A 20,714-nucleotide genomic window follows, 5' to 3' on the forward strand; every position below is an offset into this window, starting at 1 on the left:
GATAAACATAAACAGTGTCCTCTAAATTTAGTTGAACCTAAGTCGCTAACTTTCAACAAGGCAAGGCAATTGTGCGCAGGACTTCGGCTGCCGCCGCAGCTCATTTTGGAGACAAAGCAAAGGACCGGACTTCTTTTTTTCTTCCTGCCGCTTGTCAAGTCGTGAGGTATTCAATGGGGACGTATATCTTCGTCTCGAAGTCACTTTCGTTGTTTTGCGTTAGTAGGTAGGTGAAGAGACGCGCTTCGGCTCACGTCTTTACATAACCAAACCGTCTACCCGTTGGCCGAAACCAGGTTGCCACATCGTAGCAGCCAAATTCGGTTTAGAACAAAAATGGCGCAAACCATGGAATACGAGGCACCACACAACAAACTTGAGCGTATACTTTTACTCGATATCAAAACGCAGTATCACAACAAAATACCATGCGTACGAAAAAGAAAAAAAAAAAGGTGTACAGCGTGTGGGAAATTCACACATAAAAAATGTCAACGTGGCACGCCAGACTCGGTATAAATTCTATATAAAAATTGCGGTGGGACTCGCCAGCCGCACATACACACTCGCATTGTCTAACTTATAATGATACTGGACGCAACACTTTAGATGAACAACGTTTGCGATTTCGCATCATCGCCGATGAAATAATGGAAGATGAATTCGTATAAAACCTATATTGCTACGAGCTATGATTAAACATTATAGCTCATCGTCTTGGAGCGTAAAACTGTTTCGCAAGGACGCCTTATGTACAGGGTCTCAAAGTTGGACACTCGACAAACAAGTCGGCGACCTCACCGACTTGTCGAATGTCCACCTTAGAGCCCCAGGTGATTATTGCTGTCTGCTTTCGTCCGAGTGGTATGAAGTCGTTTCGACGACTTTTCAACCGGGTTATGTGGATGCAATGCCTGATGACCTAATGACGCTCATAAGATATCCAAGATACAAGTTTTCTGTCTCACTCGGGCAGACGGGTATTTGTAACACAGTTGAGCACAGACGTCTTCAATAGGCTGGTCAGGGCTCACTCATTCCGGGCGCTGTTTTGGGGGAAACTTACAGGTCAGAGGTGCGCGAATTGATGTTCGCTACTCCCAGGGAAATCGCGGTACCTTGAAAGAGTGAACACATCGTATAAATTCTATTTGTAAGTACAGGATTCGACGTGACCAACCCCCACAGTTCAAAGGTGGAATTGAGGTCAATCATGTTCAGTTAATCCCTAAATGCCATATGGCGAATTTTAATCAACATTTCCGCACATACGCAGAGGGCACAGTTTCGCTCCATAAGAACGCGTTATTCAAAGGCTTGTTAACTGGTGTCAGACGCCCAGATCATGAGGTAGTAATCTTTCTCTCGGCAAAGCTATGTATATGCCGATGTGGCAACTATTACAAAAGAGGCGTTGAAGACAAAATTATACTGGTCAAATTAATGTGAACACCGTTTCGGAAGAAGATTTGTGACCCAAAGTTCGCTCTTAATGATGTTTGACGTTCATACGATTTCTCGATTCGCGGACTAATGTTTGCACACTTCACTTTTATAAAGAAAATAAAGCATGTCTGATGTCTGTTTTCTAGCTGGTTTACTATAAATATACTCAAATCACTACATGGTGAATTAATTTCATTCACGTTCCCCCTACACTGAATTGCTTATATTTGCAACTTAAATATTTATGTCGAACGGCCAGCCTCTCTTGTAAGAATGACTATTTTCAAAAGTTTCAAAGGGAGATGGTTTCTCAAGATGCTCATTTTCCCCTAGGGTTATGTATGGTGACACTATTGACGTATACCTTCTGAAAAGAAAAAAAAAAAAGTGGATACGATTTGCCGCTTTATTGGCCTGCCTTTGTATACTGTTTCGCCTGCTTACGAGATCCAAATTATATGCAGCCATGGCTCAAGTGCCATGCCAGATGACACTGGATGTCTATCGAGAAGATTACTTCTGGAGTAGACCTGCCCAGATGTACTGACTCATTTCGAATATACAGCCACGGTATGTTTTATCTTTCTTTGTGTGTTCTTTCTTTCTTTGTCGCATTTTTTGACGTTTTTATCTTTAAACCTACGCAGTTGTTTGTGGACAAGCGAAATGTCAATATACACTTAGATATATAACTGCCGAAGAGGCTAGAAAAGCTGCGCGTGCGTCGTGCCTACAGCAGCGCCACCGCAGCAGCGTGGCGTCAGAGTTGCGCGTCGGTCTAGTAAACCACGGGCATGCCGCTGGTTCAAACAACAGGGAGACGATGATACTGATAGTCAATAAGGCCTGACGATCAAGGCACTTATCCATTGGTTGCTCCGAGAAATGGACTAGCTTTTTGAGTATACTCGCCGTGAAACAATGCCGCCAAGGAGTACGACTCATACACACACACCGAAAAAAAATGCCCTCTCACTTTTCTTTCTCAGACCACGAGTATCTCTAATCTATATCACATTATAGGTCAATGCTCGGAGCTTCTAAAACGTTGAATATCTTACCAACTCTTCACCCAAGGGCAACTCGAGTGTCTCGAATATTAAAATGGCTCCTCGCCTAGCCACATACTAAGATGTGTCCCGGGATGTATATATACATTGCATAGAAGCTACCTATACCACTCCCTGACGTCACAGACGTTCACGGGACTTGTCAGTGTCCTTAAAGACACGATCGTGAACAAAAGTAGAACGTGTTCACCTAGCTCCTCAATGCCACCTGAAAGAAAGAGCAGTCTGTTTGGAGAATCAGTTAAAGTGCTTTCTCAAGAATAACTTCTTTTGATGCATCTACTAGGTGGCGCAAACCACCGCACGATTACAAAAGCTCGGCCATATCCATCCATTCATCCATATGCGTCCACGCATTCTGCCGTACATGATCGTACAAATGTTAGTCTCACTGAATGGATGTATCAAAGGCCTCATTTCAATGCTGTTACGATCTGGCCACCATGAGAATCATATAAACAAATGCAAAACAAAAACTATACGATAGTGCAAAAAAAAAAAGATTATATGCATACTTTAAAGCGCACACACACAAAAAAAATAGGTGCATTGCACCGCGTATTAGGTGGAGTACCGCACGAATAATCGCGTGCGAACACTCGTCCCACTGCCGGTATCAATTCCAGTCCTGACCGAATGGACATATATTAAGAAACTATTACAGTGCCCATATTAGATGCATTTTTGCCAATGAGACCTGTAAGAGACTTGATTCCTTGACGTTGTGTTCCTTTTTTACAACAAGCAGAGTAGAGCAACCTTTAAAAATGGTTCGGTCTTACAGCAGATGCTTAAACAGCGTCAGCGTGAGTCTCTAGCATTGGTGTTTGAATATTGAATTGCACGTGAGAAGACATTTATCTTGTTTATCACGGAAACGCCTAGTTATATGCCGCATTTCAACTACTTTAAGAAATAATTCAATTTCCCACAGAAATGAAGAAAAAAATACTTTGTTACAATTGGCACCTTTTGTTCCTCATCCCGCCAAATTCAGTTACTCCTATAATAATAAATCTCACACACGGCCGCCAGAGGACCTTGTCTTACGCTTGGCCATACCCGTACGGCCTCGTGAAAAAAAATAAGAGGCTCAAAATTCACGAATACGGAATGTAGCACACTGAAATAGAGCCACAACGACAAACACACACACTCATGCGCACAAATACCACAAGGCACGTAGGCTGCATGGACTAGCCACGGAGTCCGAGGGACGGTTACACAAGGCGCTTGGTGTCGGAAGACTCTCTCGAAATGAGCAAACCTCTGCCGTACATGTCATACTACGTGATTCGCGTTGCAATCTTCAATTGTTGGCCATCTTCGAAAAAAACCTTCAAGACTACGTCTTTAACGGATCATGACAACAAACGCGCATCGATTCCTCTCTAAACAAAACATGTGGCAAAAAATTAAAAAAGAACTCCTCAAAATGTGTTGATCTGTTCCTTGCACAGGAGTCCACAATTACTTGGCGGCGAACAGTCAAGGAACGTTGGCGCAAGATTGTTTTGGGATCAGTCATGGCGGGCACCACAAACATTTGGTTCCTAGTCCGCAGTTCGTCCTACGTTCGTCGATGTCGATGTCCTTCGAAATTTGAGCACATGGGGCTTGTCTCCGCTGAAGATGTCTAAGGGAATGGCGGCGTGAATCACAGAGGGTGCCACAGTGTTTGCAACCCGGACTTGAAATACTGCAGGGCCCCGGAAGAACACCATCCAACCGATAAAAGCTGGACCCTTGCATCGTTGGTGACGAGGGCCGTGGAAGAAAGTTTCTGGACTGGGCACAGCGTTTACTTGAGCACCGTCACAGGAATGTATGTTGGTCGTACTGGTTTCTGTTAAAAGAAAATGTGTAAAAAAAAAGCTTGAGTGTTTTGAGTGACTTTTGAGTATTTTAAAAATGAATTAAAATCGCCTCGGAACCACAAAGACTGAGAAAATGGCAGACTTTTGCAGGGCTAAGAAAAGATTAACTCTTGCCATTCCAAGCAACCAGATAGAGAAGAAGAGTGGCAAGTGGAGTTTCCTGCTTGCAAATTACAGCGCTATATACAAAACTGACATCATATAAAATAATTCCCACAGTGACACATATCAACAATGCTCCAGCTAGCAGCCTCCAAGCATGACTTTTTATATGACTGCAACAGATTTCTAGTGTACATTGTACAACTTCGCAGATCCTTCATAACCCTACCGAAAAATCCGGTATAGCTTTTCAATATCCGGATTATGGAACCGGACATCTATCTGGATTCTATCTGGACTCTATCTGGAATTCAGGTTTTCAGAAATTATTCCTTTGTCTGCAATCTTGATTTCGGGTTTCCAGTAACAAATTTCCGGTTCCATATTCCGGATAGGGAAAGTTATACCGGATTTTTCGGTAGGGAAAGGTTTTTTTAGCCACTGCCCTTGGGGCTCTGCACTCTTAGGCTATTTTTAGAGACCTCAGATTAATATGTATGTTTACGTATTAAGGACAATTTTCCATGTTGGGAGCGATCAGTATAAATACTAGAATTTAAACCATCTTTGAAGTCAATCTATTCCTTTTCATTGTTAGCTTACACTCAGAGAGGCCACTAACAACTTTTAAGACATAGTTTAAACCGTCAGAGGCTTTTTCCTTCAAACGACACCTTTTCATTTAGGGACTTACTGCCAAAGAGGTGTTTAATAATATCTACATGGCAAAAAAGCACCATAGCCCTTGTAGCGAACAAGAGGGCCGACACCATCTACACGCCGGGTAGAACAACCTGTACCAACGCATGCACAGCGAAGGAGACATTAGCCTTGCACCAGGAGCGGCGGATGCGCGATACAAGCTCCCATAGAACATGCCTAGCTGCAAACCAGGCTCGGCTTGTCTACCTCAGACATTAACTGGGACTGGCCCGTTCGTAAATATCTCTCTGTAAATTATGTAAATAACAAGTGTGTAAAAAAAAGAAGCCTCTCGATATGTTGACTACACAACTATGGTTCTTTTTTGCCATGTAGGTATTATGAAACACCTTTTTAGGAGTAAGTCTCTAAATAAAAAGGAGTAATTTGGAGGAAAACGCATCTTACGGTTTAGACTATACCTCGGGAGTGGAAAGTGGCCGCTCTGAGTGTAAATTAACAATAAAAAGGAATAACTTGACTTAAAAAATAGTGTATCTACTAGTCTTTATATATATAACAAAATATTGAATTAAAAAAAAAACATGGAAGCACATTTTTCTTGATCACACATGCTATACTGTCACTGGTCTTGAGCGACATATGCTGCTAGGTTAGAGCTGGAAGGAAGTGAAGTCAGAAACAAGCCGGCACAAGTGATGCTGAAAGGAAGGGACACATCTGGACTGGTAATGGCAAAGCGGTCTTGAAGAGGAGACTCAGCATGGCTGGCAACTGCCCACAATTTCATACTTACAATTATCGTTCATACGACCAATCCTGTATCCATGAGCAAATCTTACTTGGGCTACAAGGAAACCGGGGTAATTGAGTAGAATATCTGATACATTCAAAGATATGTAAAAAGACAGATTGCTTTTGCTAAAGGTGTAGAAGTGCAGCCCCAAGTGCATTTTCATACAGAAGCGTGATAGTCCTATGACGACAAAATTTAAGTGAGAAGTGTTAATAAATGTACCACAGGCACAAACTTTAAAAAAAAAAATCGAGAGGACTGTTTTCATTTGTGACTGCAACCACAAGAAACAAACAAGACCGCTTGCAAACTTAAGGTACATTACCTGACACTGTTCTGATAGTGCTAAAGGGACACTGACACCCCCCAAAACGTTTTTTCCTTCATTTTTTGCCAGGCGATTCATTATGGTGTCGGAAAACTACCCAATTAATATTTTGCTACAGAGTCACGTATATTTTTAATAAAGCGAAATAACGCAACTACTCGAAACCGAAACCGAAACCTCCGCACGGAGAGTGCTTGACGCTTGCGCGAGCAATGTCTTCGCCCACGAGAAGGGGCGACGGCTCGGCGACCTCTTCGTGCAAATCGGCTTGGTGGTCGGGCGTGTCGTACGGGATGAATACCAATTCTTTTCATCGGTCCGAAATTTCTCTTTCAAAGGAAGACAGATTTCGCCGGTACCGCGAACGAGAGTCCCACGCCCGTCGTCCGCTGCCATCGCAGTCCAGCCCGCGAGCCCCACGATACACGAAACGATGCCAAGTTGAGAATTACGCAGCGAACGTACAATATGCTTCCGGTTCTCTGTGCAACTTTTTTTTTCAATCAACGTATTTGCAGATTTTTAGAAGCCACAGAAAAATGGGTTTCATATATTTTTATATTCTTAATATTGAGTGTGTGCCCTCAATGACCCACGACTTTGATTAAATTTGGTAGTTGCATCTAACTAAACCTTAGAAAACGGCCCGTGACCACAAAAAAAAAAAAAAAGAGAGCGCGATTCAAACCGGCCAGTTCTCGATTGGCGGTTTTCGGGCGGAAAGAAACCGAATTTCGAACCGCAAATTCTGTTCTCGGTTGTTGGATTCTCATATGTCGCGTACAACTATAAACCTCGGCAAACATAAAAACCCTGTTCAGTGTCCCCTTAAGGAACATCATCCGAACAGAATCAGGTTAGAAGTGAGGTTTTGGCAGAATTACGAAAGATCTGTGGAATCATTTATTTTGTTAGGTAACGCCGAAAGTTTCACAATCTCAGTCCCAGTTCATCCCGTCTTGACTATCAACACAAAGTTGGAGTTCCGAGTTCATTTACCACAACATTTGAATCTTCTTTTTTTACCCCGCACAGCCGAAGAATGGAACCACCTCGCCGGGTTAATTGCTACTTTAACTGATACTAACCTGTTTAGAAATTCCATCACTATTTTAGCAGTGACCCATGACCTGTTGTTTTTCTGTGTTTGTTGTGTATTTAATATTGTTGATTTGTAACTATTTTACTGTCTTTGTTTCATGCATCTGCTGCTGCTGCTGCTGCTGCTGCTGCTGCTGCTGCTGCTCCTCCTCCTCCTCCTCCTCCTCCTCCTCCTCCTCCTCCCCTCTGTAATGCCTTCGGACCCTGAGGGTACTTTCAATAAATAAATAAATAAATAATATTTTTAAATCTGAAGTTCATACGTTTTACAGTCCCAATGCAAATATGAATATTTTGCAAGGTCAGGGCATTTTCTCCTTAATAGTTGCTTTAATTTATTTATTTATTTATTTAAATACCCTCATGGCCATCGGCATTATAGAGGGGAGTGGGAAAGCCCGAGTAAGCTCTAGTGCTTCTTTAAAACCCACACAAACAAGTTCTAAATAAATAACAAAACAAAACTACTGGTACAGCGACACCTATGGGACAAGCGTAATTTTCTCGACAAGCTGCAGAATGCACAGCTCACTACCTCTAATGACAGACTCTGAACATAAATACACATCATGGCATAACACTTCTTTTTTTTTTTTTTTTTACAACTGTGTGTTATAGATAGTTCGCAGCAAGTGTCGTTGAACTTACAGGCCTCCTAGTGTAACGAATCGCGTAGACGAGTGTCGCAAGGAGCACTATGCCACCGATGATGACGGCTCCAAAGGACGCCACGGTCACATACTGAGGTATTTCTTCGGTCACTAGGCGGACCTTGGATAGCAGGCCCTTGTCCGCCGATGCCAACTGAAATGAATACGAAAGTTCAATGCACGAGATCACAGTTGTGCTGGCACTACTAAATGTTTTTTGGGGCGATCGGTAACCCAGTGGGCTAGCGCACAACAGCTCGGAGCACGTGAAGCGAAAGCTCGCGCTGCAGAACCCAGGGATCCTGGGCTTAATCCCCACCCCTGCCCGTTTCGATCTGGAAGAGCATCGTGGTGGCGTGCGGTCGTGTATCACTACTGCGCGGAGCACGTTAAAGACCCCAGGCTAGCGGTTGTACTGCACTGGCTTAATTGCTCATCTACAGAGAGTGACTCGTCGCAACTTTGAAATAGCTGACCAACTACACGCTGTATAAATATCCACACAATCCCCAATACTAAATGCTTTCAGGTCGAACAGTGTCAGTAAGTGTTTGCATTCTTCGCCCTTAAGATCATAGTGGAAGCTATATACCAAATGGATAAGTTGACTGCTAGACTTCCACCACGTGACCACAATCTCTGCACGTACGCAATGGTTGATTGGTTCAAACGCTAGGTAGCTTGCACTTCACTATTGGAATCCGTGCCAACGTTACTAGAACACTCAGTTGGGAAACTCGCCGTCGAAACCTGGGCCGCTGGCGTCCACCGAGACCGAGCTAAATGCGACAACAGCGCCACTCTTTATCATTTGTCTGTATTGTGGTCACCTTGAGCGTTTTGAAAGCCTGTTTTTGCGTAAAAACAAACGAAAAAGACTCTTTTTGTATGAAATTTATTGGAGTTTAGTACAAAAAGAGGGGCGCGTTATGTTTTTAAAATCTTTAGTTTGCAGGGTTTTGCGGCACAATTAATATTGTTTTTATACAACCCTGTCTCAGCGGGCCTTCCAGGTAGCGCGTCCCGCCCTAGGTGCATTTTAACTTCAGTAGTTGAACGCGGCGCGTCCGCCGGGGCGTCAAGCACTCTCCGCAAGCGTCAAGCACTCTCCGTGCGGAGGTTTCGGTTTCGGTTTCGAGTAGTTGCGTTATTTCGCTTTATTAAAAACAAACGTTACAGGGGACGCGGCGCGTCCGCCGCGTCCCCTGTAACCTCTACCGCTTAAATTTTTCTTACCCCTGTAACCTCTACCGCTGTATCTGTTCTTAAAGCCAAAATAGAAGTCACGTGCAGTTCCTCGAGTGGCCGCTGCGGGAGAATTGGTGGCGTCGTGTTCGTCATTAGCTCGGTGCTCGGAGACAGTTTGGGGCCACTTTTTCAAAGCTGTTTCTATGGGAGTTTCCCAACTGAGTGTTTTAGTAACGTTGATCCGTGCGAACAAAGTGAAACTGGCCAGCTACGGAGCCAAATAAATGCTTTAAGATGTTTGAATTAATTGCACGTTTATTTAGAGGTTTCTATCAACTCATCATATTCCTCCAAATATCCAAACGGTCCAGTTTCTGCCCGAGGCGTTTTATGTTCTCAAATTTATGTTTCATTCAAACAAGAAAGAGGCAAATGTAATTGTTTTTTTAGAAAACTGTCAGGATAGTAATAATAATGTTGTGTGTATATTTATACAACCGGAAGTTAGTCAGTTTCAGTGGGCATCTGGTGTCTCAGCTCCAGATCAGAAATTTAGGCACTGCAGTACTACCCCTAGCCTGGGGTCTTTAACGTGCAGCACGCACTAATGATTGATACACAACTGCACGCCGGTACGATGCTCATCCAGATCGAAAGGGGCCGGGGCGGGGATCGAACCCAGGTTCTCTGTGTTCTTCAGCGCGAGCTTTCGCTCCACAAAAGTTCGCGCTAAGTACAATTCATACTATTCTTCAGCAAGCAAAAACATGTTCTAAAAACAGCGTTTTAGAATATTTAAAATGCTTTCCCAATAAGACTAAGTTGCATCGTTTTTTCTTTCCGGTAAACTAATATCACAAAGTATTAGGTAATTCAGTAAAAAATTATAAGACTTCCAAACCTCACATATTGAAAGTGCACCAGGTGACTGTTGCTGGTATGCCCTCTCGATGCAGATGTAAACAACTTGCAAGTAGCTACAATGTCCCTCACATTGTAGCTACTTTTTAGTTAACTTTCTAGTCAACCTTAATATTAGGTGACCCGATTCAGTGTTTTTAATTATGAATGAATGTTAGAAACAACCTGGATGCATTTAAAACATAACTTGGGGAGATATAAAACAAATTTTGAGAAACCCGCGAACAAATCATAGATTTCGATTGTGTCCATGCATTTTGTGATTTTTGCACCTTTTAATAAGAGGCCTGATATTTTTATTACGACCAAAATTCAGTGGGGTGGTTTCATTTGAATTCGACAAAACTTGTCGGGAGGGGGGGAAGGGGGGGGGGGGTTAATTACATGCGGTAGCTACATCCCTGAAATGAAGAAAAGGTTTTTTTTTTTGTTTGTTTTTTTAATAGAACGAAACAGTTTCACGGAAATAAAATCCGAAGTACCAGAAGACGAAATGTGTCAAGAACTCAATTTGATTATTTCTCAAATTTAAGCATGGCTTCAAGACAGTTGGCTTAGATGGCTAATATATTTTTACAATGCAGGGAATGCTATGGACCATTTTTGTCAATAACAGGAATTTTTAGGTTTTATAGTTATTTCCGTATAAAATAACGAAGTTGGCACCTGGGGCAATTTTGCCTCCAATTTGAATTGCTCCAGTAAAAGAACTGTTCAAGATCAAGATATGAAACAAATATCAGTGCATAGCTATAATTACAAGCTATTTATGGGTATAAATTCTGTCTTGATACTCATTACGAAACAAAGTTATTTATTTAAAAACCAAAACATTGGAAATATTTGAAATTGATTTTCCCAAAAAAGCATTTTTCGATTTTTTTCTTTTTTACTTGATAGCCCATAATGTAAGAAATACTGGACATAAGTATTGGGTGTAACATGTTTGTTGTATTCGAACAACAACGAGTTAAATAAGCTAAGTTTAGGCCTGTCCCTCAATCCTTGGTTCAACTATGCTGGGTTCACCACAATGCTACTGGCAGCCTCATTGACTATAAATGTTTTAAAATAGTGAGTTTTTTTTTCTGTTCGATATGTCTATAGCAACTCCTGTAACATCAGAGGGACGTTACGGAGGTTTAAAATAAAACAATCATGTTAACAGTAATGCCACCTGCAGTATGGGCGCGGGGCGAGCCACACATCATGTTTCAAGCTCTGGTAAGCGAGTGTCCTTATCCTAACAATCGCTGGGGCACAGTGTGGCATGAAAAAAGCGTAATTTACAAATAAACAGCAGACAATAATTTGATAAAGCAGCTCAGTACCTATCTGTGTAAAAATATATCTTTGGTGGTGGGGCAATTATGCTTTCCACTTTTAACAATACACTGACAATTTTTTTACACAAACTGTAACTGTTTGAATCATAGAAAGATTTCATTTTGTTTATAAGCTTACATAAACCGGACAAAGTTGAAGTGACATTCCCTGCATTGCAGAAATGTATTATCCTTTTGAGTAAAGCCAAGTGTCTTGAAACGGTGTACAAAGTTGAGAAAAAATGAAATTGAGTTTTTGACACATTCCATATTCTGGAAATTCGGATTCTAGGTTCTATTTCTGTGAAACAGTTTCGTTCTAATTTTTTAAGGAAGCTTTTCTTTATCGAAGGTATAGAACCCCAACCCGACAAGTTTGGTCGCATTAAAATGAAACCACCCAACGAGAAGTGTTAATAAATGCACTACTATAAAATTCAACTGTCACTGGCTTGAAGTGATATCATTTGATGTTATATATTAAACAAATAAAAATTGGAAGACAAGAGCATAACAAAAAATTGGTAACTTACGTTCTCAAACCAGAAAATGGGATAGAACCTCCGCTCCGTGATGTTTTCAAACTGCCTGCATGAAGAACAGGAAAGCAATATTTAAAGTTTTGTATGCAGCATAGAAATCTGCCACATTCACAAAATGAAAATGAAGAACAACGCAATGAATCTGTACTTACGGAATGCCTGCTATCCTCTCAAAAAACACATTGACTTGAAACTTGGCAGCTGCGTTCACAGTGATCCCCATTTTCTGAAAAAAAAAAGTGTGGTTGTGTATAGTTTTAAAGGTCACAACATAAACTGTTGATGGATCTTGAAAAAAACGTTATATCACTACCAACCAAAATAACAAGTGAGAGTGCCACATCAATAGATGTATGTATAATAAACATTAACCAAACTGAATTGCAGCCTGGAATTTGCACACAGGACATTAGTGACCACCTACCCATTTTCTGCCTAAGCCGCCGTCCAAAACAAGGCAAAAAAATCGACCCAGTTGTTTACTGCTACCGAAAAATAAACGAAACAACACTTAGCATATTTCATGCACTCGTTGAGAGATTTGATTGTACAGACATTTACTCAGAAGAAAGCGTGGACACTGCTTATAGCAAGTTTTTAAGTAATTTAAGAAATTATATGATTGTGCATTCCCTATATTACAAGGAAAAAAGTCGAAACCTAAACTCTGTAAGCCATGGGTGGATGACGACCTATACAAGAGAAGTAGAATAAAACTTCCGACCTTAAAACGGCAAATTCTGAATACTTTTTGAGTAAATTTGATGGCAATTACAATAACCCAAAGAAACTGTGGGACACGGTTAATAGCTTATCAAATAAAGACTATGTCCGGTGTTGTGTGCATACCATAACTATAAGTGGTAGAAATATAGCTGGTGAGGAACTTGCAAATATCCTGAATGAGCATTTTATAAACGATAAGGGAAACTGGCAGCAAAATCAGTACCACAAAATAAAACTACAAACATCTCAAGCTCTATAACGCTCCAGCCTACTTCCCCAAGCGAAGTTACTAATGAGATAAACAAATATAAAAACAAGGGTGGTGACTGGGGCTGACGAAATAAAACTCTTGCCAGTTAAAATGGTGTCAAATATAATAAGCCAAGTCCTGGCAGATATTATAAACAACACAATGCAAACAGGGATATATCCAGACGAACTCAAAAGCGCAAGGGTTAGTGCGGTGCATAAAGCGGGAAACAAAAATGACCTAGAAAAATACCGACCAATATCTGTTTTGCCAATAATCGCAAAAATATTTGAAAGCGTGATAAACATTAGATTGCAAAAGTGTTACTTTTTTTTTTTTCAAAATACAACGTAATCATTCGGTCCCAATATGGTTTTCAAAAGAACACATCGACTGAACTTGCGCTTACGAATATAAAGAACAGAATTATAAACAACGTTGAAAATAAACTATAAACACTCGGGTTATTTCTAGATTTGAGCAAGGCCTTTGATTCAATACAACACATTATTTTACTATCAAAACTTCAGACCTGTGGTGTACGTGGCGTAGCGTCTGACCTAATCAAATCCTATCTCCGGAGTCGTAAACAGTTTGTACATGTCAATAACGCCGCTTTTTAGCAATTAGAAATAAAACATGGGAGTGCCCCAGGGCTCCAAACTGGACCCGCTACTTTTTCTCATATATATATAAAGGATGTAACAGACATCCCGATTCCACACATAGGGTGATGTACGCTTACGATACCAATGTTTTCTTCTGCAACAATACAAAACCGTCCTTAGAAGAACAGGCAAATGATTATCTTCAGAAGCGTTCAGATTGGCTGGAAAGAAACACACTTAAACTAAATGTGGACAAAACAAAGTACATTATATTTGGATCTATCAATAAGGACGACAATAGTGTAATATATCTGCAATAAAGTATCACCCCCTTATCACAGGATATAGAACAAAAGTGTCCTGGCACCTGGTTTAATCGAGATCAGTAGGCTGCATATATAAAATAACAAGTTTATTTCCAAAGTGTCTAATCAAAAACTTATATTACTCTTTGTTTTACTCAAATCTTTGTTATGGAATTATGGCATAGGGGTCAACCACTCCCACAAATTATAGCAAATTAATTATTCTCCAGAAAAAGGCTTTGCACATTTTAGAAGACTATCAAAGGAAATGTTCGCGATTTTTATAGCAGTCTATATTTTACAAAACATAACATGCCTAAAGCAAACCAGATTTATTACTTTAAACTTATGCAGACAACATACAAAAAAAATCAAATGGATGAAGTGCCATTGCAACCTTATCTCCTTAGAAACGCCAAACACGAGACACATGACGTCAGGACAAATTATGGAAAACAAAAACTAAATTATCAGGTTCCTACAGTACTAAACATTTTTGAAGGGCGTACTGATTTTACAGTATCATTTATTAAATATAAAAGTAACATCAGACACACCCTTGTACACAACGAGATATATTACACGTAGTAGAAATTGTTTCGTCATGCGCCTATCAGTGTTGCAATGACAAATGTGTTTGTTACATTGGTGTAACCTTTTGTGTACATATCTTTTGTGAATTTTTGCTGCTTTGATCATTTAGTAATTATACGTCAGTGATTACGAATCAATGTCGTATGAATTATAGTTATCCTTGTGTGGCATTATCTACCTAAGTATAGAATTTTAAAACGTTTTAATTGTTTTATTTCTTGTAATATTATATTCATCTGAGGACAGATCAATCCATGTTTGTGTTCGTTAAATAATTTCTACGATATTGTGTAAAAAGTGCGCATGTTTACTGCTATGCAGATATATATATGTTGTTTACTTTCTTTACGTATACATGGCAACTAATGCAAGTTGTGCTGGTATTAACTGTGGGGGGTAGAGGCCCAGTCAGGCAGAAATGCCTTTTGTCTCTACCTCCCTACCAGGCCTGGCCCTTGAGAAAGCAAATAGACTTCAGACTTTAAACTTTTATCTTCCTTACATCAGAATCGCGTGTTTTTGAGCTTCTAGGGCTCTTCTTTACTGTAAAGCTGTTATGAGCTTGTAATTTTGCTGCAGGTATTTTAGCAGTCTAATATAGCTACTGATATGGGCAAATAATTTTTTTATTCACCTCACTTCAGAAAACTTCTAGCAGGTGTTTTTGGAGAGTGAATGTTTAAGCCCGGGTTCGACCAAGTGAAGATCTGATCAATATCTCAAACATTATTAGACACACTTACTGGTTCTATGTCTAGATACATCTGGTGTCTCTTGGGGTCTGGTGCTATGCCCTCTACAGCCTGCTGATAGGAAGGGTCCCCATACAGGAAATGCGGAAAAGAGACCGCAACTGGGGCGCCTGAAAAAACAGGAGGTGCACAGCATGAAAGAAATTAATCCGCGTTGGACGGATGACAAGATTTCGAGGGATTGAAGGTGTGACAAGAAGCCAGGGAAATGGACGGTCTTATTTGCAAGAAAGTTTGTAACGTTTGACCCGCTTGTAGCAAGCACAAGGACAGCAAATGCAAATTACAAGATAAGGCAAGTAGAAACTAATCTTTATTCATGCTTAGTCTCAGTGAGAGTTGCAGCATGTAAGAAATTCACAAAAAAAATAGTATGGCCAATACAAAAATTCATCCTACAGCAGTTGATAGCAAAAGAATAACAAAACAGAGCAACGTAAATATAGCTTTACTGCAGCTTAAAGATTTGCATGGTATAAGTGATCATAAAAACACAAATGATTCAAGATGTGATCACAACTTATGTGCTTTGTCTTGGTATTAACAGTAGCTGACAGCAAGTGTTTGAAAACGTCTTAACAGCTGTCCAAGTTTAGTCATTTATGTGAGAAAACAATCTGCCTATCCAATGCAGTGTGATGTAGGCAGTGACTTCATCACTGATGATATGGTCTGAGGCCAACTGTACATGAAATAATTATTACTGACATGATGATGACATGACGCTAGAAAGGGGAAAAAAAGGAAATCCGAGAAAAAGCAGCAATGATCACTTACTATAATTACTTTTTTCCCTCTTAGTTGTCTTAACACCCTCCCTGGCCTTTATACCCATTATTCCTCTTTGTTTCCTTTCAAGAAACCAGCTTATTCATACGGGCCAATTAATATGTTGTTTCAATTTATGAATGCACAAAAACAGATTTTCCACCAGCTATTGACACGTAACAGCTTGAAGTAAACTATCATTAGAAACGCCTTAAAGGCTTACATGAAATTTCCATCTTCAACAAGGCAGAATTTCCTCCTTTCCCAAACTGGGAAGGTGGCAAAACAACTAAGGAAAAAAAGGATGAGGAAATGCCGAGGAATAAAGGAAACCCACCATGGATGGGAATGTGAAGGAGGCAGAGGGCATGGGAAGGAGGAAGCCAGAAAAAGGCGAAGTGCAAGGTCTGCTTTTAGCTGTTCAGCCAATTTATTTCAAATTTCCAATGACACTAAATGGTAACATTACACATTGTGTCATGTCTACAGGTCAAGGACGGACACAAGATGAAGCTTACCCTGTTGGCAGGCGGAGATGTTGAGAACGCCGCTGGGGAAGCAGGCACCGGTGCAGAAGCACCGGTTATCCTTCTCGGCGTAATCGAAGAGCCGTCCCTCGCCCCAGTACCGTCGCAGCTTTACCCCTCGGGTCTCTACGTCACCGAGGTAAGAAAGACGGATTGACCTGTAACAACAGAATGGGTGAGTGACTCAGTCAATCAATCTCTACATGATTACAGTAGGAAAACTGAGCATCTTTTTGCTAACAACTACCTAAATTAACGACCTCCCCCGAGAGATCGCTCATCCCGTTTTTCTGGCAAAAAAATATATAGGTTAAACTTCGACGATGTCACACTGTCACGTGACGCTGACAATAAAAATAATAAAAACATTTTAATTATGACTCGCAGCCGACTCCCCGATTCCCGTCGCACCTTACGCGACGTCCAACGGGAATGAAGTCAACCGCGCGATTTGTGGTATAGCTGACTAGTGAGTTCGTAGCGGATTCCCACGTGTTTACTGCACTATGGAACTTGAGTTTTTCGTGTTCGCAATCTGCACGCGCGATGATCTAAAGTTTTAGTAAATTGTTCCGATAACTCCGATAAAGATACTCAATAACGATAGGAGGCATGCGCGAAAGCGCTGGTGGGGTATCCGGTATTGTTATCGGAGTTATCAGAACGATATACTGAAACTCCCTATCGGTTTCAGTAATATGCGAGTTCGTAGCGGGTTCCGACGCGCTTATCCCATTCTGAAACGCGAATTTGCTGCGTCCGAGATCTGCGGTATTAGTTTCCGTGATATGTGAATCCGTAGCAATATTCCCACGCGTTGAAGGGACCACGGAACGTAAACTTCACTGTGTCTGCGGTCTGCAATGATCGCCCACCCGATATTTTTCACCAGTTATCTTTTCACGATGGGTGGGAGTTTAATATGGACTTCAAGTTAATTTCGAGAGGAAAAGTGCAGCTTTTCATGTTCAAATTTTTATTTATATTACTCACTCTCAATATGCTTTGGGACTCGGTTTAATAGATTGGTAGCGTTCAACTCACCGGCAAAAGTCCCTGATAAAAAGAGTCACATTTCCCCAGTTTTCCAAGGCAAGCGGTGGCCACATGTCGCCAACTGGAAAGAAAAGTCCGTTTACATTAGATGAGATGTTATAGTTCGGGCTCATCCCCTATCTGTGCAAAGGGGTTTTCCAAAGAAATATTAAAACAAAATGTAGCTTGCTAGGTACTAAAGAGAAAACTTCCTGCCTTGAAGCCGGTAATTTCAGAGAAGCAAAAATTAAGTCTAAGATATTACTCCTTTGTTTATTTTTTTTATGTAGAACAAAATATTTACTTATTAGAGAAGATTAAAAGGTGGGCATCCAGAAGTGTGTAAGCTACGGTGTGTACAAGAAGGCAAGCAGTTCGGTAAAAAGCAAGCCTATTCTTAACATTCTGCGCAAAGGAACATTTCATGATAAAACTTCACTGCACACGCAAAGCAGTTGAAAGTTTTTACCTGTTCCATTTATCATGTTGCAGTAGCCATGGAAAGCATTCATTTCACTAGAATAAAACAGTAAAAAACAAAGTTAATGCTGGATGTGCATCATAATTAACGCATCCCTTTTCACGCATCACATAAACTGGCAGATGTTCTACTCACCTTAGGCCATTGTACTTGTCCATTTCACCATAGTTATGCATGCCTTTCGACCCGGTGAAGATGGTGTATTCCCCATCATCTGTGCCATTTTTCTGCATTATGTAAAAATACCAAAGAAACATGTTATAGGACTTGACATTGTTTAAATGTTATTGGTCACGTTTTAGAAAGAAAAAAGTTTTATATGAAAATCAAGTATGATAACAATAATAATAATTTATTTTGGTAGTCTCCAAAAATAGTATACCAGGCATGATATGGGTACATCATTAAAAATACTAACGAAAACATTTAAAAGCACACTGCCCCCCTCCCCCAAACAATAAAAAATCATCTCTTTTTTTTTTTGCTTTTTGCATACATATAGTATGCCGCAAAACACACTCTCCCCAGAAAACAGAGTAAACAATGAGTATTTGATGCAACGTTCATGTCGCGACAAGTATTTTAAGCTAGGAGTGATTTCGTCTGCTCGAGCTCTATTCGGGAGCTCGGGTACTCTATTTGGGAGCTCTGGAGCTCTATTGGGGAGCGATCGTCAAAGTGACGTCAAAATATAAGTAATTTTGTTAATTTCCCACTGGCTGGCCTCCGCGCTCCGCCCTCCGCACGCTGAGTGGCTGAGAGCACTAAAAAACTTAAAGTAGAAAAAAAAAATCTGGAGAGGAGGATGGCTTATAACCACGGTTCCATCTAAATTGCGTAGCGCGCGCCATTAATATTCAGTTCATTAGCTTTTTTGGAGCAGAAAACGGCTTCTGTGATATCTGCGGCTAATGTTCTTGGAAGTGCAGTGTTCTTTGAACGTGTAAGAAAATAATAAATGCTACTTCCACTTCCTTGTGCGGTAGGAAACAATCTCATGAACAATATGAACAGAAACAAATTATTGCTAAAGGTGTTACGTGATCACTAGGGAAAGCAATACCACAGAAACAAAGGTTATCGGGTCATCTTGGAGAAAAAAAAATGATTTTTGTTAATGTCCTAGCATAAACCGTACATGATCAAGATGTCAGAGCATACGAGACGTATGAATAAACACTTAATGTTAATATAAACCCTGAAATAACCTTAATTGTTTGTTAACACACTGTACAAGTTTCTCACAAGCACACGGAAAAAAAAACTTCTTTCCCCCGCGATGCTCGCGTGTCCGCGCGATGGGGTTAGGACAAATCCAGGTAAATCACGAATCTAGGCAAAATTGTCCCAATTAAAATTTGCGGCATATCTTTTCTTACTCCTCGCGGGTTTATCGATTGCTTGGCATAAATAAAGCAAGCATATCTAGCACAAAAAAAAAGGAACAACCTTGGCGAACGTTTGACTAAACTGACGAAGATGGGCGGAAACCAAAGCTAGCACGACGCCAACGCGACCGCGAGACGTAACACGGGTATCTTCTCGCAGCGATGTGGCGACAGCAGCACAACACGCTTGAAGCGAATCAAAGCAGCCGCCGCACTTGCAAGTGCTCGGATGCAGGGTCAGGCTCGCTTCCATCAGCACAAGATCAGCCCCCATTGATGGACACTTGTTATAGCAATCTATGGCACCATGCAAGCACGCTCGAACGAACCGCACGCCGATGTCGGTTTCGTCTTGCCCAAGCGCTTCAAGGCTAAGCTGTCAATACTAATAAAGGACTGCCAGAAGAGCGCAGATGTACGAGTCCAAGATGGAAGACGGATGTGCGTACACGTTAAAACGAAATGGATGTGCCACGGATGTCGCCTGCGGGCCTCCGTCAAGGCTGTATTAGTTGAGCGAGACTCTATCCACTAGCTGCATCTGCAAGCTGCCATGCCATGTGTTAGGAGATGTCTGCACTGCCCAATTTTGTGGCGCGCTAAAGCTGCGGTCACACAGGTACATCATACGAAAGACAGTCTGCTGACTCCGTCTGAGGTCTGTTTCTTGCTTATATGACGGATCCTGAACCCGTCACATTGGGCATACAAAAACTGACTGAGACATGTTCAAAGCATGCCACTGTTGAAGCGAACATAAACTATTTCCTCGTGTTTGCAGGGAACAGTGTCTTCTGTTTTGTATGAGTGCGACAGTGGCTTAACCGTCCCATCGCAAAGTACGTCGCCGTACGCCGTACGCCACAGGGTCGTTTCAGCAATCCTTCGTTTGCAAGCTGCACGCGTGCTCTTGCCGTGCTGCTGTTTTCAATTTGCTAAGCCTAAAAAAGTTGACCTTGCACCCCTCTTGTGCCTGCGTTGCCTTCGTCCCTCCCAAGGTCGCCTCTGTCGTCTGCTACAGCCGGTTCTACACGACCATATCCCAGAATACTTTTCGGTGCCTCGTAGGGCGCTGCACGTTTTGTGACAGGTCTGTCCCCTTTTCGGGTGGACGGACGGCATAAAACAGTGGGATTTTCCCAGAATTTTTCGCAACCCCCTCTCGGCAAACTACGAAGCACGTTTTATGGCTTTTTGCAACGCCTTTACATGTTATTACGTCACTGTACTTGTATTGCAAACGAAAACGGAGCAAAATTACGACGTGTTGC

General features: G+C 41.3%; 1 protein-coding gene across 1 annotated transcript in view; it reads right to left on the reverse strand.

Annotated features, from left to right (window-relative positions):
- Positions 1 to 376: 376 nt before the first annotated feature.
- The window catches only part of LOC8041617 (scavenger receptor class B member 1), a 63,932-nt gene continuing 43,594 nt past the window's right edge, over positions 377 to 20,714 (reverse strand). Inside the window, exons 5-13 of the mRNA XM_029986544.4 lie at positions 18,191 to 18,282; positions 18,044 to 18,090; positions 17,584 to 17,656; positions 16,531 to 16,697; positions 15,236 to 15,354; positions 12,162 to 12,235; positions 12,001 to 12,055; positions 8,032 to 8,187; positions 377 to 4,362 (exon numbers count right to left, since the gene is read on the reverse strand). Coding sequence (XP_029842404.2) covers positions 4,318 to 4,362; positions 8,032 to 8,187; positions 12,001 to 12,055; positions 12,162 to 12,235; positions 15,236 to 15,354; positions 16,531 to 16,697; positions 17,584 to 17,656; positions 18,044 to 18,090; positions 18,191 to 18,282 — 828 coding nt within the window. The 3' untranslated portion in view covers positions 377 to 4,317. The remainder of the gene's footprint in view (positions 4,363 to 8,031; positions 8,188 to 12,000; positions 12,056 to 12,161; positions 12,236 to 15,235; positions 15,355 to 16,530; positions 16,698 to 17,583; positions 17,657 to 18,043; positions 18,091 to 18,190; positions 18,283 to 20,714) is intronic.

This window comes from Ixodes scapularis, unplaced genomic scaffold (assembly GCF_016920785.2).
Source record: "Ixodes scapularis isolate PalLabHiFi unplaced genomic scaffold, ASM1692078v2 PGA_scaffold13__105_contigs__length_92229423, whole genome shotgun sequence".
NCBI classification, from domain to species: Eukaryota; Metazoa; Arthropoda; class Arachnida; order Ixodida; family Ixodidae; genus Ixodes; species Ixodes scapularis.